The sequence below is a fragment of the Populus nigra genome, chromosome 8 (genome assembly GCF_951802175.1).
Source record: "Populus nigra chromosome 8, ddPopNigr1.1, whole genome shotgun sequence".
NCBI classification, from domain to species: Eukaryota; Viridiplantae; Streptophyta; class Magnoliopsida; order Malpighiales; family Salicaceae; genus Populus; species Populus nigra.
In genome coordinates, this window is record NC_084859.1 from 9471766 (window position 1) to 9493751 (window position 21986).

A 21986-nucleotide genomic window follows, 5' to 3' on the forward strand; every position below is an offset into this window, starting at 1 on the left:
AAGATAACATTTATCAGGCTCATTCGTAAATAAATCCAGTATAGCTCGACCATTCCTTTTCTTATCTGCGCCTATTTCTTTTTAAAATTTCTTCAACATATCTGTCTGTGTTTTTATGCGTATATTTCTTTATCTCTTGAACTCAAGAGCCTATTTTATTTTAAGTTGCAAAAACATTTTTAAAAAAATTAATTTTTGTTTTTATTTTTTTATTGCTTAAAATTAAATTTTTTTTATGTTTTTAAATTATTTTGATGTGTTAATATTAAAAATTATTTTTAAAAATAAAAAAAATATTATTCTGAAATATTTATAATTAAAAAAACTCTTTAAAAAATAATTATTACCACACTTCTAGATGCTTCTAAATACAATTGAAAGTTTGCTTTTTTTTTTCTTTTTATATTAGCTGTGAAAAAAATATGCAATTTAAGGTTTATAGAAAGTCAAAAACCATTTTCTTTTGAAAAAATCAATGACTCGATGACTAAGTTTTAACCGTGTTAGACTAGTTCACCGAGTCAATTCAAGTTTTTTAATCTCATCAACTAGAAGTTTTTTCAAAAATTAGATTTAATAGAAGATTACACAACAATCACGTTGAACCAAGATACTAAAACTATTTGAATATGAACCCTCACCTAATAATTAACAAATTACGAACGAGAAATATAAAGAAGAACATCACAAAGTTAGTTATATTCCGATAAATTTGATTGTTCTTTGTTTAAACAAAGAAAAAAACATGTTGCTCTAACAAAACACTAATTTTAATCCAATGTAAAACAATATGTTAAAAAATTCCCGATCAAATTTCAATCGAACTAAGAATTATTTTTGATAGCGTAATACTAAACAATATACACAATTACATTAGAATTCAAATTTTCTTATTCAATCTTTTCTTAGATCATATGATTTACCTCTCTCTTCAAGATGATCTGTCCTTGAATCACTAATAGATATAATAGATGTGTTTATAAGCCTCATGTTTAAGCCTTCATAACTCTTTTTGTTGCCAACACTTGCCTTCAACAACTTTGTATGAAAGTAACAATTCTTCTCTTTCATCTTTTATCCTTTCAGCATTGTTGCTCCTCTCTCTCTAAAGCTTGCCATTTATAAATTAGTTCTTTCAACTTATCAAATTTTTACCTCAAAGCCCTAAACATACGGGATAGGTCTTTGTATTCTTGAGCGAGAACCTTTCTCTGCATAGTAGATTTAGAAAAATAGTAAAAGAGTACTAGTTTAAATAGGAAAAAGAATCTTAAATCAGTTAGGAAAATAATACAATCTATATATAGTAGATTTTGAACCTTATTGCAAGACATTATAGATGTCCTATTAATCTAAAATTTTAACCCAATATAAAATAAGATATTTAAAAACTTCTTGTAAAATTTTAGTCTGATCCAACAGTCGAATCAAATATTATACTTGTTAGTGTAAAATTATACAATAGAAAAAATCAACACAAAAGTGACTTTAACTCTTATAAACAAGTATGAAAATCTTTGTAATAGTTGCTATCTTTAGTTTCCTTGTTGAAAATGGAAGCTGCTATAACATTCTACCATTAATAACACTAGCCCTCCGTTCCTTTGTGTGAATAGGATAAATAAAAATCCTTATAAAAAAAGGATTTTGAAACATTAAAGAAATTTTTATCATACTTGAAAACTATGTTACTATCCATTAAAGATCCTTGTGAAATTAAAAAAGATTCAAAAATAACTTGTTGAATATCATTATATCATTAGAAAATAAAATCATTTTTAAATAAGAAGTTTGCTAGTCAAAAGAAGCATCTATCTTATATAATAATGTATTTCTAAACTCTGATTAACTTTAAAATTTAATTCAATATAAAAAAATATATCTAAAAACTCATGATAAAACTTTATCTCAATCCAATGATAGAGTTGAGAGTTATAATTGATAGCATAAACTAAATAAAATATATAATTACACTAGAATTAAGTTTTTTTATTTAATCTTTTCTTGAATCGTATTAGGCTTCACATCAGCTGGATCCCAGATCTAAGTCAAGTTTCCTGGCCAATCCAGCGGAATACAGGGCACCGAGATGTTACCTAACTAATAAACACGTCTTTCCCTTCCAAAATCTTCATTGAAAAAAGAAATACAGGTTTGCAGTTAATATATTAGAACCCTAGGAAGGCTTCAAACTTAGATGACCTAAAACAATCACCAAGGGCTAATATTTGTTTCGTTGCCACTTGAATGGCGCTCACGGGTCACTTGGATGGTAAATTTTGTACCCTTCTACTTTACAATTTGTATGTCCAGAGATCCAAAGATCGCTATATATGTATTATATGCTCTATTTTGATGAATTAATTGTTCGGACATAATGCCAGCTATTTAATAAATAGATTGTCACTCAAAAAAGAAAAAAAAAAATATATATATATATATATATATATATATATATATATATCATTCAAGTACTCGAGGAGAGGAGCCATCATGAATGAATAGGGATGATCTACCCTGGGTTTTTTTTAATATTTTTAAATTATTTTGATATGATAATATCAAAAATGTTTTTTTAAAAAATAAAAAATATATTATTTTAATATATTTTTAAATAAAAAATACTTTAAAAAATAACTATTACCCCACTTTAAAATACACTCTAAATTATTAATAGATATTGTGCAGGCTAGCAACGGTGCTGCAGGCTGATCATATTGGAAGCTCCTACCATGAACACCCTCAATTTCCCTGTCGAATGACCAACCAATTACCCCACGCGTCATCTACAGACAGTAATTCTTAAAATTAAGAATAATTTTCTATCTCATATTAACTATACGTAAGTGTACTCTATATCCTAGCAATGTCAATTCACCATGAAGATTGTAGATCAGAAGCTCATTCTACCTATACTGAGTTCTGTCTTCCACTTTCCTAGCTAGGTGGATAGAAGACTTATCAGGAGGGGGATTTCTTCTAGCCACTCAGTATTTCCTTGGCTACCATTTAACTGATATCATATGGGATTATAGCTGTCATATATTGTCTTGTTAGAATCCTCTCTTTTCCTTCCCATGTGATGCTGTTGGACCACAAAATTGGATGATTTCCTAATCATATCTTCCTTTCTACCGATGCACTTCTGTCAGAAGCTGGATTTTGTTTGACAAACCAGCAAGGAGGATTCTCAACTCCAAACTATACTCTACCCAAAGAATGGCTGCATCATAACGCTATACATATATAATTGAAGTGTAATAATAATAATGGCTGTATCATAGTCTAAATTTAGCTTGACAAACGCTATTGATTTTTAGCAATTCATGTAATGCATGCCTTTTTGCTGAGAGTATGATCTTTATCAAGTTCTGTCTGCCAAATGCTTAATTAATTACTCATGCCTGACCTTGTTTGAATAGCCAATTAAAAACAAAAAGATTGCTCATTTGAAGACTGTTATTAACGAAAAGAGGCTCCTTGTTGTTTTGCGTAATCACGAGAGGGAGACTTGTAGGACAAGAGTTGTGGCTTATAGCTAGCTCATCCAATTTCCAATTTTCCACCATACCCCAGTTGCCAGTTGTGTACAAGTTTTATATAAACCAAACAAAACTTATCAAGAAGACTCACTCAAAACCCAGCAACCAATAGCATCCCGATGAAAATGCTTCACTTTGCCGTTCTCTTTGCTCTCCTGTTTTCTTCCTCCTCTCATGCAGCTGATTTCTGTGTTGCAAAACTAAAGGGTGCAGGAAGCCCTGCGGGGTACGCCTGCAGAATGCCCTCAATGGTCACAGTCGATGATTTTGTGTTTACTGGCCTTGGCGTTGCTGGTAACACTACCAATATCATCAGTGCTGCTGTCACCCCAGCTTTTGTACAGCAATTTCCTGGTGTAAATGGGCTCGGTCTATCCATGGCTCGACTAGACCTAGCACCAGCTGGTGTTATCCCGATGCACACTCACCCGGGTGCATCCGAAATCTTATTCGTGGTGCAAGGTAAGATCACTGCTGGATTCATTTCCAGCTCGGCCAACACTGTTTACGTGAAGACTCTTAAGAAGGGTGATGTTATGGTGTTTCCACGAGGGTTGCTTCACTTTCAAATCAATGCTGCTGGGATACATGCAATCGCTGTTGTTAGCTTTAGTGACCCCGATCCTGGCCTCCAGATCACTGATTTTGCGTTCTTTGCCAACGACTTATCCTCAGAACTGCTGGAGAAATCAACTTTTCTTGATGATGCTCAAGTTAAAAAGCTCAAGAAAGTTCTTGGTGGAACTGGCTAGGATTGCTAAAGTTGTTTCTTGCTAAGAATCCATTTCTTCATGTGTATTGATTAGACTTATGTGGGTTGTGTTCTCGTCAATTGTTTTCCCCTTAGTTTTATGGAATTTTGTTATGATCTCGAGTGTAAAAGCTCCAATGCATTGTTTCTGGTCGCCAAATTTAGAGCACAAGAATCTAGTTTCTATTTCACATAAATAGTACAATCAACACATGTTCCTTTCAAAGAATAAAAAGAAAATAATGCTGCAGGTTTTTAAGTTCTTCAGGAAATGAAAAAAAAAAAAATAATTCAAAGGGAAGCATGGTGGAAGAAGGTAATAAACGACAACTCTTATTTATACTATGTTATATATGATGAAAACTTTAACTTCTTCCTCCTTTATTTTTTTAGTAGAATCACATTGCTGCTACTATTTTCTAGTTCTTCCATCTTTTTTCAGAGAAAATCTTTTTTATATTTTTGTCTTAGACACTCTTTTGTATAATGCTTGCTAATCACATCTTATTACCATCTCTTCAATATATTTCTTTATTTTAACATGGCTACTTATCGTTATTTTTTTTTTACGCGACTATTATCATATTTTTCTAGTTAGATATTTTTTAAAAAAATCTTGTTTTTCAAATAATTATTCTATTTTGATTCATTTTTTATTAGATTATCGTTATTTTTTTCTTATCATAACTCCTTGGTCATTTTTTATTTTATTTTATAGGAAAAACTCCTTTTTCTTATTCTTATTTTTAATGTAAAAAATCTTGTTTTTCAAGTGGTTGTTCTATTTTGGTTCATTTTTTATTAAATTATCAATATTTTTTTCTTATCATAACTCCTTGGTCATTTTTTATTTTATTTTATAGGAAGAACTCCCTTTTCTTCTTTTTTTTTTAATGTGATTTATTTTATACCACACCTCTTCTTATCCAAGGATTTGTTTGCTTGCATTTAGCATCTCTTGACTTCTTCTATCATTTTTTTATTGCAAGGTTTTAATTATCTTGTTAATTTTTGTCATGTTACACCTTTATTTTTATTTTTTAAATGTCACTTTATCATCAATTTAATTTTAGAATTTCTCCCTTGCTAAACACATATGCTCTAATCCCTCAAATTAATCCCTAAGTAACTCTAATACCATATTAAAAGAAAAACCTAGAGAAAAGAGAAATTATAGAAGGAAGCATGGTGGAAAAAACTCTTCATATCATAAGTCCCGTGAACTTGAACTCATATTATAATACTCTCAACATATATATATATATATATATATATATATATATATATATATATATATATATATATATATATATATATATATATATATATAGTGCAAGGATGCAAGGATAATTCAAATGATTCCAAGAATGAATAACCATGTCGTTAATAATACATTGCATACATAAATTCTTGACTTCAAAATTAATTCCATCAACTGGGATTCATGTAATTTTATGGGAGCTAATATTCCAGTACCAGGGATAGGCCACTAGTCCCTGGACAGTGATAAGCTTATCCATTCTGTATGAACGTGAACAGGAAGCATGCTATAACATATGTCAATTCTTGAGCTTGAGTGATTGTGATTTGGGCCGTGGGGACAATGGGCTAGCTTTTATAAAGCACTGAATATGTAATTTCAATGAATCTCATGAACAAAATACTCCTAAGGCTTCTCTCTGCTACAAACTTTTGGAAAAAACTTATTTAACATTGTGGATATATTTACAAATTATATAAATAAAATATAATTTGTAAATAAGCTAAGACCGTCAAACATATTGTACGATAAAATCATAACTTTAAATTCCACTATTATATTACACTTAAAATTTATCAAATGATTTTATACACTCATTTCTATATAGGAGGGATCAATTCGTTATAAATAGTCAAGATTTGAAAAGACATTAAATTAAACTAATTTTTTTTTGTTATTTTTATTATTTTCCTATTTAACTTTATATTTATTTTTTATTATTATTATTATTGTTAGTTTAGTTTTAACCCTTATATAAATATAAATAGTTAATATGTTATTTTTTTAATCACATTATTGAATTTCAGACTTTTTAAAAAATGTTTCAGTTTTCTCTATCTATTTCTCTATGATGTAGTGTTGTAACCTTAAGGTTTGAAAACTCTATTCTTATTTATGCTATAATTTACTTAAAGTAAATAACGAATAATTAAAATGAAAGACAAAAACATTGTGGCCATAGACTCGGTTCACTAATCATCGCTACAGTGTAATGATATTTTTTCCTTTCTAGAAAAAAATTAATGAACTTGCATTTGAGGGTAATATGGTCTTTTTCACATGGTCCATTAATCATTATGAAATTGATTGGCGATAACTAAGTCTTTTCACTTTTTTTTGCATTGTATAAATACTGAATTATCCTTAAAAAGAAAAAAAATATTAAGTTGCCATCCAAGGTTATTTTTGTCTTTTATTCTTATTTGCACAATAAAATGATGATTATATCCTTTAAAAACAAAAACGATAAACTGTCACCCATGGACTATTTTGTCCTTTCAATTTGTTTTTTTTTGTTTGTTATAACTATGTTTTTTTAAGGGCAATCTTGTCTTTTAATAAAAAATATAAAAAAGTTGTTCATGCATGCATAACACACGTCGGGGAATTTGTCGCCTTCGGGTGGCATGTCTGGAGGCTTCCGACGGTCAATGACAAGTTTCGTCTCGGTGGTATCTCTCTTCTACAGTGGCATGTGTGATGTTTTGAGTTTTGGTTTGCCGCCAGTGGAACTTTTGTTTTTTCTCTCCCCGCCTCGCTTTCCTCACATAGCACTTTAAAATTTCAAACCAAGCCTTCAATTTGTTTTTCTTTCAAATTTGATCTTTGTTCTTTTAATTATTATTATTATTTTAATTCAAAATGGTTTATAGAATTGTAATTTTTTTTTTCAATTTCATCATCTTTTAATTTTTATCTATTATATTTGGTTCTTATTCTTTTGATTGTTATTGATTTATTTTAGATAATTTTTTAAATTAAAGTTTTCTTTTTACAATTTCATCCTCCTTTAATTTATTTTCTATGTGATTTAATTCTTATTCTTTTCTTGCAATTCTATTTTCTTTGGAATATTTTTTTAATTTAATTTTTTTGACGACTACATCTTTTAATATTAAATTGGTTGGGAATTGAGCTTCTTAATTTAACCGAGATCTAGGATTTTATAGGTTAAGAGTTTGGGGGATTAACCCAAGTTTAGAAGATTTATGTGAGTTTGCTTCTTCTTTTTTCTTTTTTTTTTAAGCTAATTTGTTTTTCATTCATATTTTGTTCTCATTATCTTAATTTCTATAAGTTTTGTTCTAGATGATTTCTATAATTGAAGTTTTTTTTTACAATGTCATCCTTCAATTTTTTTCCCATGTGCTTCCTTTTTTTTTTGTTGCAATTCATTTTTGCTTTGACAATTTTTCTTTAATTTAGATTTTTTTTATGATTTCATCCTCCGATAAATTATTATTTAGGAATTGAGCTTCTTTATTGATCCTTAAGTAATATTTTTTTCAGTTACATTCTTCAACATTTAAGTTTTATCCTTCAATATTTATTTATTTCATTAATTTTATCTCCACTCTTTAATCGAACTTGAGGTTAGTTAAGACTTGGTCAAGGCACAGCTAAGAGAAGAATAAGATCACCATTTAAATACGGCAACTAGTTTGCTCTTAGCCTTTTAGATCGAACAAGCAATATCAATTTTTATTTAATTATTTATTAACACGTATGATGGTTGATTAATTTTATCTGATGCATTAATTTTTTAATCCTCATTTAAAATATTTTATCACATGTAAAAAAAAAATAGTAATGGTCATATTTTTTTAATGCAATTTTGATCAGACCAACAGCAAAGTACACTCCTGGACTTAGTCTCATCTAAAGAGGACTATTAATCAATGATCAAAATATTTTTTATTTTCATTTACCCATTCTTTGGTTACAGTGTATTGAACTATTTTTTTTATTTGTAATTGCATTGGTGTTTAGTTCAGTGATTAGCCCATTACCCCGTACTCTGCTACTAGTCAGACCAAATTTGTTTTAGGCGTTTGAAAAAATATGATTATTTTTATTTTTAATTTAGAATATTCATTGGGATTTATATTTGATAATTTATTTATTTGATACTGTGATAACTCTACATAAAAAATAAAATTCATTAATGATATTGATTTTCTCCAATCTAATATTAAATGATGAAATAAAAAAAATAATTTTTTTTTAATTGTGATGATATTAAATAAACAATCAAATTACCTTCGAGACCAAATGATCAGACAAAAAACAAAACTGATATGATATTACAAACAAGACCCAAAAGCCAAGCGTTGAAACTATGTAGCTATGCTTTTTTGGGCAATAAATAAATTGAACTGTTTAAATTTTTTTTAAAAAAAAACCCTAGGTCCAAACTAAGTGATGTTTTGCCTTTAATAGTATTAAAGTAATTTAACTTTACAAATAAGTTGCAAAAAGACACTAGTAAAGTCGACCAATTAAAAAAATTGTTAATTCACAATAATGGAAGGATGAGAAGTGTTTTTTTAGGACATAGCAATTAACTTATCGTTTCAATCCATAATAATTGATCTGGACAAAACCTCAAAATTTTTGTTAGTTTTCAAAGTAAAAAATAATATGAAAGAAGAAAAACAATAAAGAACAAATCTGGTATGGTTAAAATTTGGAGAATGAAATTAAAAAAAAAATCTAAAAAAAAACAGAGATTAAAATGAAAGCTTAAAGACTTGAAGGGTTGATACAAAAACGTGAGGATCACGCGTGGTTTTTAGAAGAAAAGAAAAAAAAAACAATCACTCACCGGGAGATGAGTACACTTGCTCAAGCAACTAAATTTTACAAAAGAAACAGCGAAAATAATGTCCAATACAGAATTAACATAGCAGAAAACAAAAATCTTGAGCTCCATGCTGATGATTATCTTATGCAGCACTGTTAAACTTAGATTCTTAACAGTATTCTAGGAGTAGGATGATGGGGTTACACACATGATGATGAACTCCAAAAACTTTAAAGATTTGTTCTCATTGCCACCTTTTAACTATGTTTATAGCCATGAAATAGAAATTGGCTGCATAGATTTCGAGCATTCTTGATTAGTGCAACTCATAAAAGAGCATGGTTCTGGAACGCCATATTCTTACAGACATGCAAATTAATCACAACACAAGGAAGTCCCACATCCGAATTATGTAAATTCTGTATGTATTCTTGTGTAATTGATTGTGCTAATCTTTTATATTTCTCTGTTTGTAAACTGATTTAAGATTTTGCAATTGTTTCCACTGTATTTTTCTTAGCTGCCTCGCAGATTTAAAGTCAAAAAACGAAAAGAAAAGGTAAAAAGAAAGGACCTGGTTACAGACAGCAGGTGTAAGTTGCTATTTTTACCTGAAAACAATGGAAGAGTCAAACTGAGAATTGAATTGATCGAGGTTGATTCTACTTTGAGCCTAGAGTATGTTTGATATTGTGGTAGCTATTGTGATTGTAACTTGAAAAAAATTATTTTATAAAAAATATTTTTAGTTGAGGTTGATTTGGAAAAATATATGTTTGGTTAAAACTGTGGTTGAAATTGAAGTCGAACAAAAAATAGTTTAATGTATTTGGTTAAAAAAATATTTTTCAAATTGAGATTTTAAATTAATTAATTAATTAATTGATATATATATATATATATATATATATATATTGATGGTTTTTAATTTAAATATTGTAGATTTAACTACCACTATTACATCATTAAATAAATCATATTTTATATCAAATATTTTTAATTGTTCCATTAATTTATCTACAATTTCATCACGTATGAAATTCATCCGATAAGGACTACAATTTTCATGGTTTTTTGAGCGTGCAACAAAATCAAGTAAAATATCATCAGAAACAAAATTGGAATTGCGATTAAATTCCACAAATGTTATGTCATCATGCAATCTCCTTCCAATTTATGTAATGTTATTAAATAATATTAATTCACCTGGTTCAATGCATTTAGATTTGGGACGAACTCAGGTCAATTAATTTAGGTTTGGATCGGACCCAATCCGATCCATATGAGCTAGGCTAAACCTAGCCGGCCCGGCCCGGGTCACTGGCCAATGACCCGGCTGGGCAAAGCAACATGCGTGTACTAAATTCACGCGTGTTGCTACACTGTTCAAATGAATTAAAATTCACTTGAACAGTGTAATGTTGATAAAAGCAAAACGAGAGGGAATGAAGATGAAAGTGGAGTACTTTTCTAGCTATTTCTTTGTTCTGCTCCTTCTCCTCTCATGCTATTTCAAAATTGTTGTTCAATTTCCTGGTCTATTTTCTCCACGTTTGATAACTTTTATTTTATTTTTTTGATTTTTATTTTGAAAAAAGAATTAAATTTAAGAGAATAATCCTGAATTGGGTTATGAGAGCAACAATGGGTTATCCATATTTGGAAGCATAAAACTAGAAATTTGATAGTAGTTGACGGGTCTTTTTCAATCCAGCGACAAAACCAAGCCTCAAATGGTACAGAACAGAACCAAACATGAAGTTGAGATTTTAAATTAGCAAAGACAGAGTTCGCCGTCTCTTAAGAACCCAAATAGTCAACAGTCAACACCAATCACAATTCCCCAAGCTCCTTCTCCAAACCTCATTGGTGCATAGATCTCAACAACCATGACATAACAAGAGAATAAGCTAATAACAAAAACAAAACAAGAGTTTACGTTCTCCGATCTCTGTCTCCTGTAGGCTGTAGTCTTGAATAAAACATCATATCCTCCAAAAGAACAGCGCACCAAACCGTCATAGTTTATGCTCCCTACCGTCTCCTTCCAAAAAATAGTGCTATCGCATCGCATTATTTTAAGCACATTGTTGAAGAAATCAAGTCTACGAGCTCTGTCCTCTCCTACATACACCTTTTCCGTTCTGTGTCGAGCAGAAAATGACCATTGAAGGATCAGAGCCAAACCAGGCATCAGATCACATATTGGATTGGCTAGAGGATTCAGTATCATTCCTACCATCTTTCTTGGATGATCCGTACAACGCAGCCGATATCGATCCCTATCAATGGTGGGAGCAAGCAGAAGAGATTTGCCAGGATCTAGCCAACACCAACACCAGTCTCAGCAGCAGCACAACCACAAGCACCATCACAAATATCAATACAACTAGCCTAATATCACCGAATAATCCCACCATATCTAATCATCCACCAACGTCCACTTCAAACAAGAAACGGAAAGATCCTGAAGACCTAGTTCCCAAAACATCCCAGAATCATAATCAGAGAAGGAATCTGAATCATCGGATAAACAAGGAAGACCAAGATGGTGAAGCAGTAGTTGGAGATGTGGTGGCAGTGAAAAAATCAAATGGAAACAAGAAGAGCACCAACAAGAGCACAGGTAATAATTCAAATAACGGTAACAAGAAGGAAGGAAGATGGGCAGAACAGTTACTTAACCCCTGTGCAGCTGCTATTACTATTGGAAACTTGTCACGCGTGCAACACCTTCTCTATGTACTCCATGAGCTAGCCTCCCCAACTGGCGATGCTAACCACCGGCTAGCAGCTCATGGTCTTCGAGCGCTCACACATCACCTATCATCCCCGTCAACTGAGTCCTCAGCATCCATAGGAACTGTTACTTTCTCTTCTACCGAGCCAAAGTTCTTTCAAAAAGCTTTACTCAAATTCTACGAGGTTAGTCCTTGGTTTGCCTTCCCTAATAACATTGCAAATGCCTCTATCCTTCAAGTTCTTGGACAAGAACAAGATCCCACGCGAAACCTTCATATTCTTGATATTGGGGTCTCCCATGGTGTGCAGTGGCCTACACTTCTTGAGGCCTTGACTCGCCGGCCTGGAGGACCACCTCCTCTAGTACGCATCACAGTCATCACTGCCACCACTGAAAATGATCAAAGCACTGAGCCCCCCTTTTCAATAGGTCCGCCAGGAGACAATTTTCCCTCAAGACTACTTGGTTTTGCTAAGTACATGAACATCAATTTGGAAATCAAGAGACTTGATGGCTACCCATTACAAAAACTTAGTGGAGGAATAATAGACGCCAAACCTGAAGAAGCCTTAATAGTTTGTGCGCAATTCAGACTCCATCATTTAAACCACAACACACCAGATGAAAGAACTGAGTTCTTGAGAGTTTTGAGAAGGTTGGAGCCAAAAGGCGTGATACTCAGCGAAAACAATATGGATTGTAGCTGCAACAGTTGTGGGGATTTTGCAACAGGATTCTCACGGAGAGTAGAGTATTTATGGAGGTTTTTGGACTCAACAAGCTCAGCTTTCAAAGGGCGAGAGAGTGAAGAAAGACGGATGATGGAAGGAGAGGGGTCAAAGGCCTTAACAAATCGTGGAGAAATGAATGAAGGGATAGATAAATGGTGCGAGAGGATGAAAGGGGTGGGATTTGTAGGCGAGATGTTTGGAGAAGATGCCATTGACGGAGCTCGTGCACTGTTGAGGAAGTATGATGGTAACTGGGAGATGAGAACGGGAGGGAAAGATGGGTGCGTGGGGCTATGGTGGAAAGGGCAACCTGTTTCTTTTTGTTCATTATGGAAATTGGATGTGAAAGGAAGTGACAGTTAACAGCATTGCAAGTACTTTAGCTCATCTTCTTCATGTAAATGTTCCCTTTTTCTTTATTTTTCATTATGTAATTTTAACGAATATAATAAAACTATATGTCAGAGGCTGGTGGTGCAGTCCTGTGTTTTTGTAGCATTTTCGATCGCAATTCAGTTGCAGGTAAAAATAAATAATCAAACTAAAATTATTATTTTTTAAAATTTTAATTTTATTCGGTTTGATTTAGTTTTTTTTTAAAAAAATTGATTCAAACCAAAATTATTCTAGTTAAGTTTTTTCTAAACTTTTTATTAACCATATTTTTCAACACTTTTGTTTTTGTAGTTGCTTCCATTTTCCAGAAAATCAACTTCGATTTTTATTTTGATAAATTCTTGGCTAGAAATTAAACCCAACAAAAAAATACACTAAACAAAACAAAAAAGATATCCCCAACTAGAACTGCTTTCTTTGCAGTTAGGTTAGCTAGTCTGCTCTTCCTGTTCTTCGAGTCCAATGAGCTTAGGGTGTCGTTGCACCCTTTCAATTGGGGTTTTGGATTTCTTGACAGTGTGAAATAAGAGTGGTTAGAAGTAGGAATCGTTGGAACCAGATGAAAGCCGAAGTCAGTTCCTGAATACCTGACGAAGCAATTTCAAATACTACTTACACAATTTTGTAATAGGATAGCCTCAAGACTGGAATTCTTAAACCTTTCTTTTCATATTCTCACCGTCTGAGATGAGAGACAGAGAACATGAAGAAGAAGACGACGGATTTGAGAAGTGAGAGACAGAGAGCAGGGAGAGGGGGTGGTTGAGAAAGTAAGAACGTTTATTTAAGTTTAGAGTTAGAAAAAATATGTTATTTATACTTGTATTTTTTTTTTCAAGAGCTAGTTTAGTTGAACCAAACCAGTTCAGTTCGGTTCAGTTTCAAACTTAGAAAACCAAAACCGAACCGAACCGGAAATATTTTATGATTTTCTAATTGGTTTTTTTTCATTATTCGGTTTTTTTTATTTATTTATTTTTTAATTTTCTCAGTTTAATTAGTTTTTTGATTTTTTTCTCATCTTGAGCTAAAACCATTTGCTTCTTCTGGGCAAACCAACGCCAACTTAACGAGTGCGCACATGAAATGTCCATGGAAGTTAAAAATCAGAGATTATGGAACCTATTTGAAATTATAATTCCACGCTTCTTAGACTTCTCATCTTCCTTTCTTGTTTTTCTTGTCCAGAGACCATGTAAAAAACACTGACAAATTCCCCTCCAATCCAATCTCGACCTTCCTCCCATAATAGATGGAAAATGAAGTACGGACCAGTCAATTGGTTCTCGACTGTTTTTCCAGATCGAGATGGCTGATTTTGATCTTCCAAGAGGAGCGCGTTTGGCCAAAGCAAACAATAACAGGTCACAGGTCACAACAGAACAGTTCTGCAGCAGAAAATATGTTGTTTCTAGAGATTGTTTCCATTTCTGCAGCTAGACAAAGAGTAAAACCCCCCCCCCCAAAAAAAAAAAAAAAAAAAGGGTTGGAGTTGATGAAACATTTGGCTAGACAAAAAGGAGAATGTCTTGCTGATGACAAATTGAGAACGATGAGAATTCGATGAGAAGACAGCAAAGACCCCCCCAAACCCAACAAACAACAGTATAGAAAACTAAAAAGCATTGCATCTTGTACAATAATCAGCCAGACAAACATATTTAAATCACCTCGCAGTACACAGAGAAGACTTGTTCCAAACACCATTGTCATTAGAACTCATCAGCATAAAATGGTAGGTCTTCAGGGTTTTTTTTTTTTTTTTTTACAAGTCATTTTGGGTTTTTCCCCGTGTAATATTATCAGGCCTTGTTGGGGTGTTTAAAAGCAAGCAATATTAGACAGCGCACCATTCCGTGAAATGCTAATTAATTGAGCTAACCTTATCTACCATTGATATACCCCTAATACAGCATTTTGTTAAAAAACAGTAATTCTCTGTCCCTCAACATTCAAAAATCCTGATAGAATTTCGAACTGCCTGCCTACAGAGAGGGCATTTGGGTGACACCTCACTTTCAACTGATATGGCACAGGTATGACAACATGCAAGATGCCCACAGGGAATGAAGGCAGCCCGTCTTCTCCTCATCAAGCAGATCACACACAACTGCCCCTCAGGCACATCTCCAGCATCCTCGTTGTCATCAATTTGAGAGACATCTTCATCACTGGTAGTGTGGATTGGCTGCTGAGAGCGTCTTTGCCTCCACGCTTTCCATTTATTCCAGTTCCTAAAGACATTGTTCTTAATGATTATGAAGAACTACATGTGATAGCTAGAAACTTGTTTTGTACGGAGCAATGGGTCCATTTGTTTTTCAGGAAAAAAATGAATATGCAGGTTTTTCAATGCATTTTTTATTTAAAAAAGTTTTTTAATCATAAATCAAAATGCATATATACTTATCTAACTAATTAAATCGATATTTGATCAAAAAATAACTAAAATTAAGATATTTGATCTCATAACACAAACCATATACTAAGTTGTGTTCAATAACTAAGTTTCTTATAATATTTTTTTTTATTAAATCAACCGATTATCTATGAGAATAAAAGGTAAGAAAAAGTCTAAAAACAAAAGCAAACTAAATCAAACCATAAAGCTCAACTATAAAACAACTCAATTTTAAATGATAAAACTAAAAAAAACCATGGACACATGATTGGAATAACCCTATAAAAAGAAAAGAAAAGAAAAGGCACGAATAACAACTCTAAAAAAAATATTGAAGGATGAATCTGAAAAAAAAAAAAGATGAAAAAATCAAAGTCACTAGTGTGTTACCCTCCTTCAAAACTCGTGAGCGTGGTCACGAGTCAGGGATTGACCGCGTAGAAAGCAAATCCAAAAAAACAACAAAGCAAAATTCTCAATGAAAAAATGTCAAGGCATGAAACTGAAAAAATAAATAAATTAAAAAATACCAAAAAAACTTTGAACCAACTCAAGTTAATGCACCAACTCCGTGACCATAGGCATAGGATTTGGATAATCCTATAGAGAGAGGGGGGGGGGAGCAATTCCACAAAAATCAAATATTGAATGAAGAAAAGAAAATTATAAAATGAACAAAAAAATATCAAAGTCAATTTGTGTTAACTTTCAAAACCCGTTGTTCAATAAGAAAAATATTGAGGGGTGAAATTGAAAAAAAAATGCAATAAAAAAATTTCCAAAACTAAATAAACATTAGTAAAAAGAATGAGAGTCCAATTCGATATGAAAAAAAAAATTAAATCAAATGATGAAGAATGAAATTGAAACAAAATTTAATTAGTGAAAGGATTAAATAATATCAAAAAAATAAGGACTAAATTTGTTCTAAAAATCAAATGAAACCTAACGATTAGGGATGAAATTGAAGAAAAAAATCAATAAAAAATAAAATAAAAATATATATATAACAATAAAAAAAATAAAGACTAAATTGGATATGAAATATAAATGGTAGGACACTCTCAAACTTTGGCCAACCACTTTTTTTTTATTAATATTTTATATTTATGAAAGACCAAATTCTCCATAAATCAACTTGATAACAGCAAAAAAACCAAAATGAAAAAAAAAAAAAAAAAAACCTGCAAGGAAGCTTTATTTTTGTTTCTTCCTATGGTAGTTTAGTAATTTAATTGTGCTAAGAAAAAAGAAAATGTCTAAAAGACCCCTGGATGCAAGTTAATGTTTTTTTGGTTGTGAGGCTAATTAAGTCATTGTATTGTTCATAAAAGAAGTCAGTTTTACCCCTAATCAATGTCCCAATAACTAATGTGTCCCTATAAAAGACCAAATTACCCCTCAACTCAATTTATAGGTTAGTGGCTTTTCTACAGGGACAAAGTGGGGAAAAGAACTATTCATTGCCCACAAGGTTTTGTTTCTGTTAATTAATCGATTGTTTCTTTGGTTTCATAATTCAGCTCTAATGGATAAGCATGAGATTTTTTCCCTATTGTCAAGTGGCTAATAGAAATCCAAGTGAAAATATATGAACAGGGACGAACTCTTTGGAAGAAAATACTATACCTCATGACAGCAAAGCCAAGGACTCCAATAGAAAGTGAACCAAGAACAATACCACTCCATAGCAGTATTTTCGCCTTGAAGGCAAGATCTGCCACCATTTCATCTTTGGTCATGTCAGCCCTGCAACAACCCAGAAAAAAAGTTGTTTCATTGACAATGCCCATATGCTAGGGGAAGATGTAGATCACGATTGTCAAGGTTTAGCATGTCTAACTACAAAACCCAACAGGCTGTGTTCCAAACTGAGTCACTTACAGAAAATAGGGAAGTTCTTTGCAAGATTTTATCTCTGGAATTCCATCTTTAGAATTGCATATGCCAACAGCACTGATACACTTCCCTAATGGAAGGATTTTCTCCTCATGAAGCACCCCAACCTTCACAACAAAACAGATTATGCTATTAGACCTAGCAAGGACATCAAAAAACCAAAGAAATGCAATTACATAAATAAGGCAAAACCAAAAGCAATGTGGGTAAAAGATGCATTAAAGTCTTTGATGGAAAGATAAAGCAGCACACCTAGAATTAACAATTTTAGAACTCACAGGGTATTCATGACCAAAAAGCGCCTGAATGAATGTATAACGAGAAGCAACAATGGGTTGCAACTGATGATAAACCATCGTAAGAGGTAGGGGGTGACTTGATCCATCCATGTTCACGATAACATAATCAGATTGTGGCCATTGACCACCTTCAACAAGCGCAAAAGGAACCTATAAAAAAAAAAAAACAAAGCAATACATAAAGTGTTTCCTTCCCATCAAATCCACCAAATAACCCACTTGACAGACACTCAGCCCACTGAACAATCAAAGAGAAGCAAAAATCTCCATAAAATGACCAAGTAAAGAGAATTGACAAGTTCAAACAATTCACCGTTCTTAAAAAGGTTGTTTCTTGTTCTTTCAAAGATCTTCCAAAGATAGATCGTAAGTCGGAAGTCCATCCAAAAAAGCCCTTCCATTCGTTGTATATACACTAGACAAACAAAAACCAAAAAAAATTCATTAGCCTTTCTTTCAACTTGGAAAATAATCAAGAAACAATCAACAAGACTCCCATCCAAGGCTTTCGCTTCCAGTTCCAGCAAATCAGTTTCTGTTAATCTAAACAATTACAAAAAAAGAAGGCGGCCCTAAAACAAATGCAAAATGTTTAGTCCATCATGACCAAATAATCTACTAATGACTCAATAACAATCTAGACCTCCCTGATATACACAGAATCTTACAAACGTTAAATTTACGCCTCAAAATTTCTTTCTTTTATTTTTATTTTTTCCTTCTAAAGAAAAAAATCAAACCCACGGCAGACTACAAATTCTGGGTCGCAAAAAATAACCAAAAAACATTAAATAAATAAAAGAATACGTACAGTTTGAGTTCTTTGTAGAATAACAGCCTTGTCACCAGACTCATGAGAAAGCAAAACATTAGAGTCCCTCGAGCTCTTCTTCCCGGACCCATCAACGGCTGATTTAGCCTCTACTTGTCCTCTGACAATCACGAGCTTCTGCTCCTGGTCCTGATGGTCTTGATCATGATTTTGAAGGAGGGAGCGGAGGTCGGAGACGGAGAGAGTGGGTGCCTTGCGGATTTTGGCAAGGGATTTAGAGTTGGCTGTAAAATTGAGAAATGAACGCACAGCGGCGTAGGCAAGAGCCGCGCCAAGAATTGCTCCGTCGAAGGAGAGAGCAAGATGGGATAGCATGGCGGCCAGTGCTTGCTCATGGGCACGTGATGCCATTTTTTTCCTCTCTTTTTTGGGGTTTAGTACCTAGTTGTTCGTGTTTCTCCACTTCGTCGTTCTGGTGGTGGCAGAGGGGCACACAGAGAATGGGGAGCAGGTGGAAATGTTGTTATTAGTATTATTATTATGATTATTATTTTTAAAAAAGCACTTTCCCAGCAAAGTTTTGCGAAAGTAGCCTGGCAATAATAAATAAATAAATAAAATAAACCACTCCAATTACACGGCAGTAGCGTGGTTAGAATTGTTTTTTAAAATATTTTTAATATTTTAATATGATTTAATAAATGTATAAAATGTTCTCTGTAGCGCATTTAGTATTTTAGTATAATTTAATATTTTAAATAGATCAAAATAATAATTATTTTTTGAGTAATTTTATTTTCAAAAACACTTTATTTTTCTTGTTAGACGTGGTTCTTTCTTATTTCTTTCTTATTTTTTATTTTGTTTTCTTATTGAATTATTTTTAAAAAAAATTGTTGAATTAGTTGATATTTCTTTCCCTTCCATAAAATTATTATTATCTTTTCATATTCAAATTATGTAAAAGATGAAAATTCATGTGTATGTTTCTCCTTCGCTTGTTAATGCCTTGCCAGATAAATCCCCATTTTCACTTCACTGTCTGCTTCAAGAAAAACGATGCTCTCTTCTTCTTTTTCCTCGTCTTCTTCTTCTCTGTTGAAGAATATTTGATCTCTTTATAAAGTAAATATTGGCTAGAAATAGCAACAGCACAGTTGTACCTCTCAAGAAGATTCAACAGTGATGTTCTGGTTGATGGGTCTGGGATTCAATACCAACAACCAAGCCAGATCATTGAGGATGGTGGAGGCACAAACATGGGCAGCAAGGAGAATCAGCAACCCAAGAATAATGGATGGCACCACCGTGTCAACCACCACCAATGGCCACGTTCTTGATATACTTCATTAAGGTACTTGCCTGTGTCTTTTAATCAAGCTATTGGGGGCAACCACACCATTTTTTACTGCTATTTTTGCTTTCTTGATAACTTGCAACAAAGAATCTGCTTAGGTTTATTGTGCACTTTTGCCCGTGGATTTTGGGATTGTTTTGGCTAGTAATAGTGAGCATTTGTTTCATTTATTTGGGTTCTTGGTCTGTGTTGGTTCAACTGCTGGACGTGCTTTAAAATCTGTGGTTCAAGGGATTTTGTTAGCATCAGAAGCTGAGAAGTTACAATCCAGGCGAGAGTTGCCAAAACCCGCGAATCACTTCTTCATTCCCTCTCTGCAGCTCCACAACTAGAGAGTGCTACAGGGAGCGAGTACTGTAGACAAAGCCAAAGTAAAGAGCCCTTTGGAGAGCATCAATGCTGCGGGTAAAACATGTATTTGCTTAGCTATTATAGCTAAGGAACATAGTCAGAGAACAACAATGAGGATGCTCTAACAGCAAGGAAGACCTCTTTTTTATTGGAGTCTACATCAAGGAAAAATAAAAGTGTCTAGTCTACATGAGCAAAAAGAATAATACAATTTAATTTGTTGCTGCAACTGATACGTTTTTTTTAGTGCTACGGAAACTTTTTTCTCACCAGGATAAAGCTTACTCTAGATGATGCTGTTATTTCCAGGGCAAACAACAACATTAAACTATTTGTTATTATCCTCATCATAGAACACTTCTTATGTTTTGATTTTCTGTTCAGAATATTCAGTCTTTTTTATTTTTTCACAAATCATGCCATCTAAATCTGGGTCCTTTTTTATGATCATCATGATTTCAACAGACATCATGTAGGCAAAAATGAAAATCAAGGCAAGTTTTCTTTTTCTTTTTATCCTTCTGACATATATTTAATCAAGTTTAAACATACATCATCTAACCTAAAATCAACATCAACTGGAGGGTCGTTACCATCCGGAAGAAAAGGCATCAAGATCAATATAGTCATATGTTTTTTTGAAGGATCATATGTGAAGTGATGATGGAATCCATGGGGAACCCTGTTGATGTTTTTTTTCTCTCTCTAAAGGAACACTACAGTGACTAATTAACAGGAAACAAAGGTCAGCAACTTGTTTATCATTGCATACCTAACTGGTTGATGGTGAAAAAATACGTTTATGAAACTATAGCACGTGTTTTTCTAAGAGTGGTAATGTCTGCCGTCATATTCATCATAGCAATCATCATTTCAAAATTGGAATGACTCAATGTCAGTTGAGTATGTGCATGAGCAGTCATGACAACAACAGTGGAATGAATCAATGGCAACAAAAAAGAGAATGTGCATGGGCAGCCATGACAAAAACAATGTTATTTGATGAAAAATTAGATAAAAATAGGAAAAAGTGTATGGAAAAACCTTTATAGCGCTGCTGCAGAATGTTTTTGTTTCTTGGTGTCTAGCCTTGATTCATCAGGGGATTCAGAGGTTGTTCAGTCTCTACTGGAGTTTGAATAGCATCCTTGATATCAGCATGAGGATGTTTGTTGTTGGGCAAAACAATGTGTTAGGTAGAGAAATCAAAGTGCAAAGATTACTGGACAAAAAGGTGTTGTCTGCAAATAAGCGAAACCATGTACGACTTGTTTCGAATGGGTCAATAGTGAAGTCTAGCTTTCTCTTTGAATCTAAAGAGCTAGCTTCTTTTAGCATGGTAGGGTGCAAAGAAGAAGATGAACTGCCAGCATGTGCTGTGATGGTAAACAATTAGCTAACGAATAAAGGAAGACCTTTTCAACAACCTACGCATGTATTTCAATCCACCAAGTAACCATGTATAAAAACAAAACTTGGACGGAAAAAGGGAAAAAAAGAGTATAAATCTAGTCAAATACACTTGTATTTGTTGAAAAACATTGTGCAAGTTAACAAGCTAGTAAGAAAATCAGTAATAAAAAACAACAATAAACTGACTAATTAATCTGTTATTTTCTAAAAAACAGCAACCAACAAAGCTATTGTAAGTGAAAAAAATCATTTAACATAGTTATGAAACCCAAAGGAATAATGAGAATCGAATGCGACAAAGCTATTGTAAGATATTGTAAGTATAGAATTGGAAGTAAAATAACGACTAAAGAATAAACAATTCTAAATTGATGAAGCTGTTTATACTTTTAATTGTATATGAATAAATGTCCATGGGGGGAATCACCAAACAAAGAGTGCAAGAAGCTTGGCAATGAAGATAACAAAATCAAGTAAAGAAAAAAAT

At 32.7% G+C, this 21986-nt stretch overlaps 3 protein-coding genes and 1 long non-coding RNA gene across 5 annotated transcripts; 3 read left to right on the top strand and 1 right to left on the bottom strand.

The window, feature by feature from the left end:
• The first annotated feature begins 3543 nt into the window (after window positions 1–3543).
• LOC133700555 (auxin-binding protein ABP19a-like) lies at window positions 3544–4410 on the top strand. The gene has a single exon (XM_062124120.1). It carries the CDS (start codon window positions 3662–3664, stop codon window positions 4292–4294), a length of 633 nt encoding a protein of 210 aa, XP_061980104.1. The 5' UTR covers window positions 3544–3661; the 3' UTR covers window positions 4295–4410.
• A 6609-nt stretch (window positions 4411–11019) lies between these two features.
• Window positions 11020–13109, top strand: LOC133701120 (protein NODULATION SIGNALING PATHWAY 1-like). The gene has a single exon (XM_062124935.1). The coding sequence runs from the start codon at window positions 11298–11300 to the stop codon at window positions 12972–12974; it is 1677 nt and encodes a 558-aa protein (XP_061980919.1). The 5' UTR covers window positions 11020–11297; the 3' UTR covers window positions 12975–13109.
• Window positions 13110–14879: 1770 nt separating this feature from the next.
• On the bottom strand, window positions 14880–19155 carry LOC133702105 (E3 ubiquitin-protein ligase SPL2-like). 2 transcript variants are annotated; one of them, XM_062126317.1, is made up of 6 exons: window positions 18418–19155; window positions 17920–18021; window positions 17586–17756; window positions 17293–17414; window positions 17038–17157; window positions 14880–15241 (listed from the first exon to the last, which is right to left on the bottom strand). In XM_062126317.1, exons 1-6 carry the CDS (start codon window positions 18787–18789, stop codon window positions 14953–14955), a joined length of 1176 nt encoding a protein of 391 aa, XP_061982301.1. In that variant the 5' UTR covers window positions 18790–19155; the 3' UTR covers window positions 14880–14952. The 2 variants fall into 2 exon arrangements, with proteins under 2 accessions (XP_061982301.1, XP_061982302.1); XM_062126318.1 differs by lacking the exon at window positions 17920–18021.
• A 460-nt stretch (window positions 19156–19615) lies between these two features.
• On the top strand, window positions 19616–20456 carry LOC133702106 (uncharacterized). The gene is made up of 2 exons (XR_009843655.1): window positions 19616–19732; window positions 19967–20456. It is a non-coding gene; the product is annotated as an uncharacterized LOC133702106 (long non-coding RNA).
• Window positions 20457–21986: the final 1530 nt, after the last annotated feature.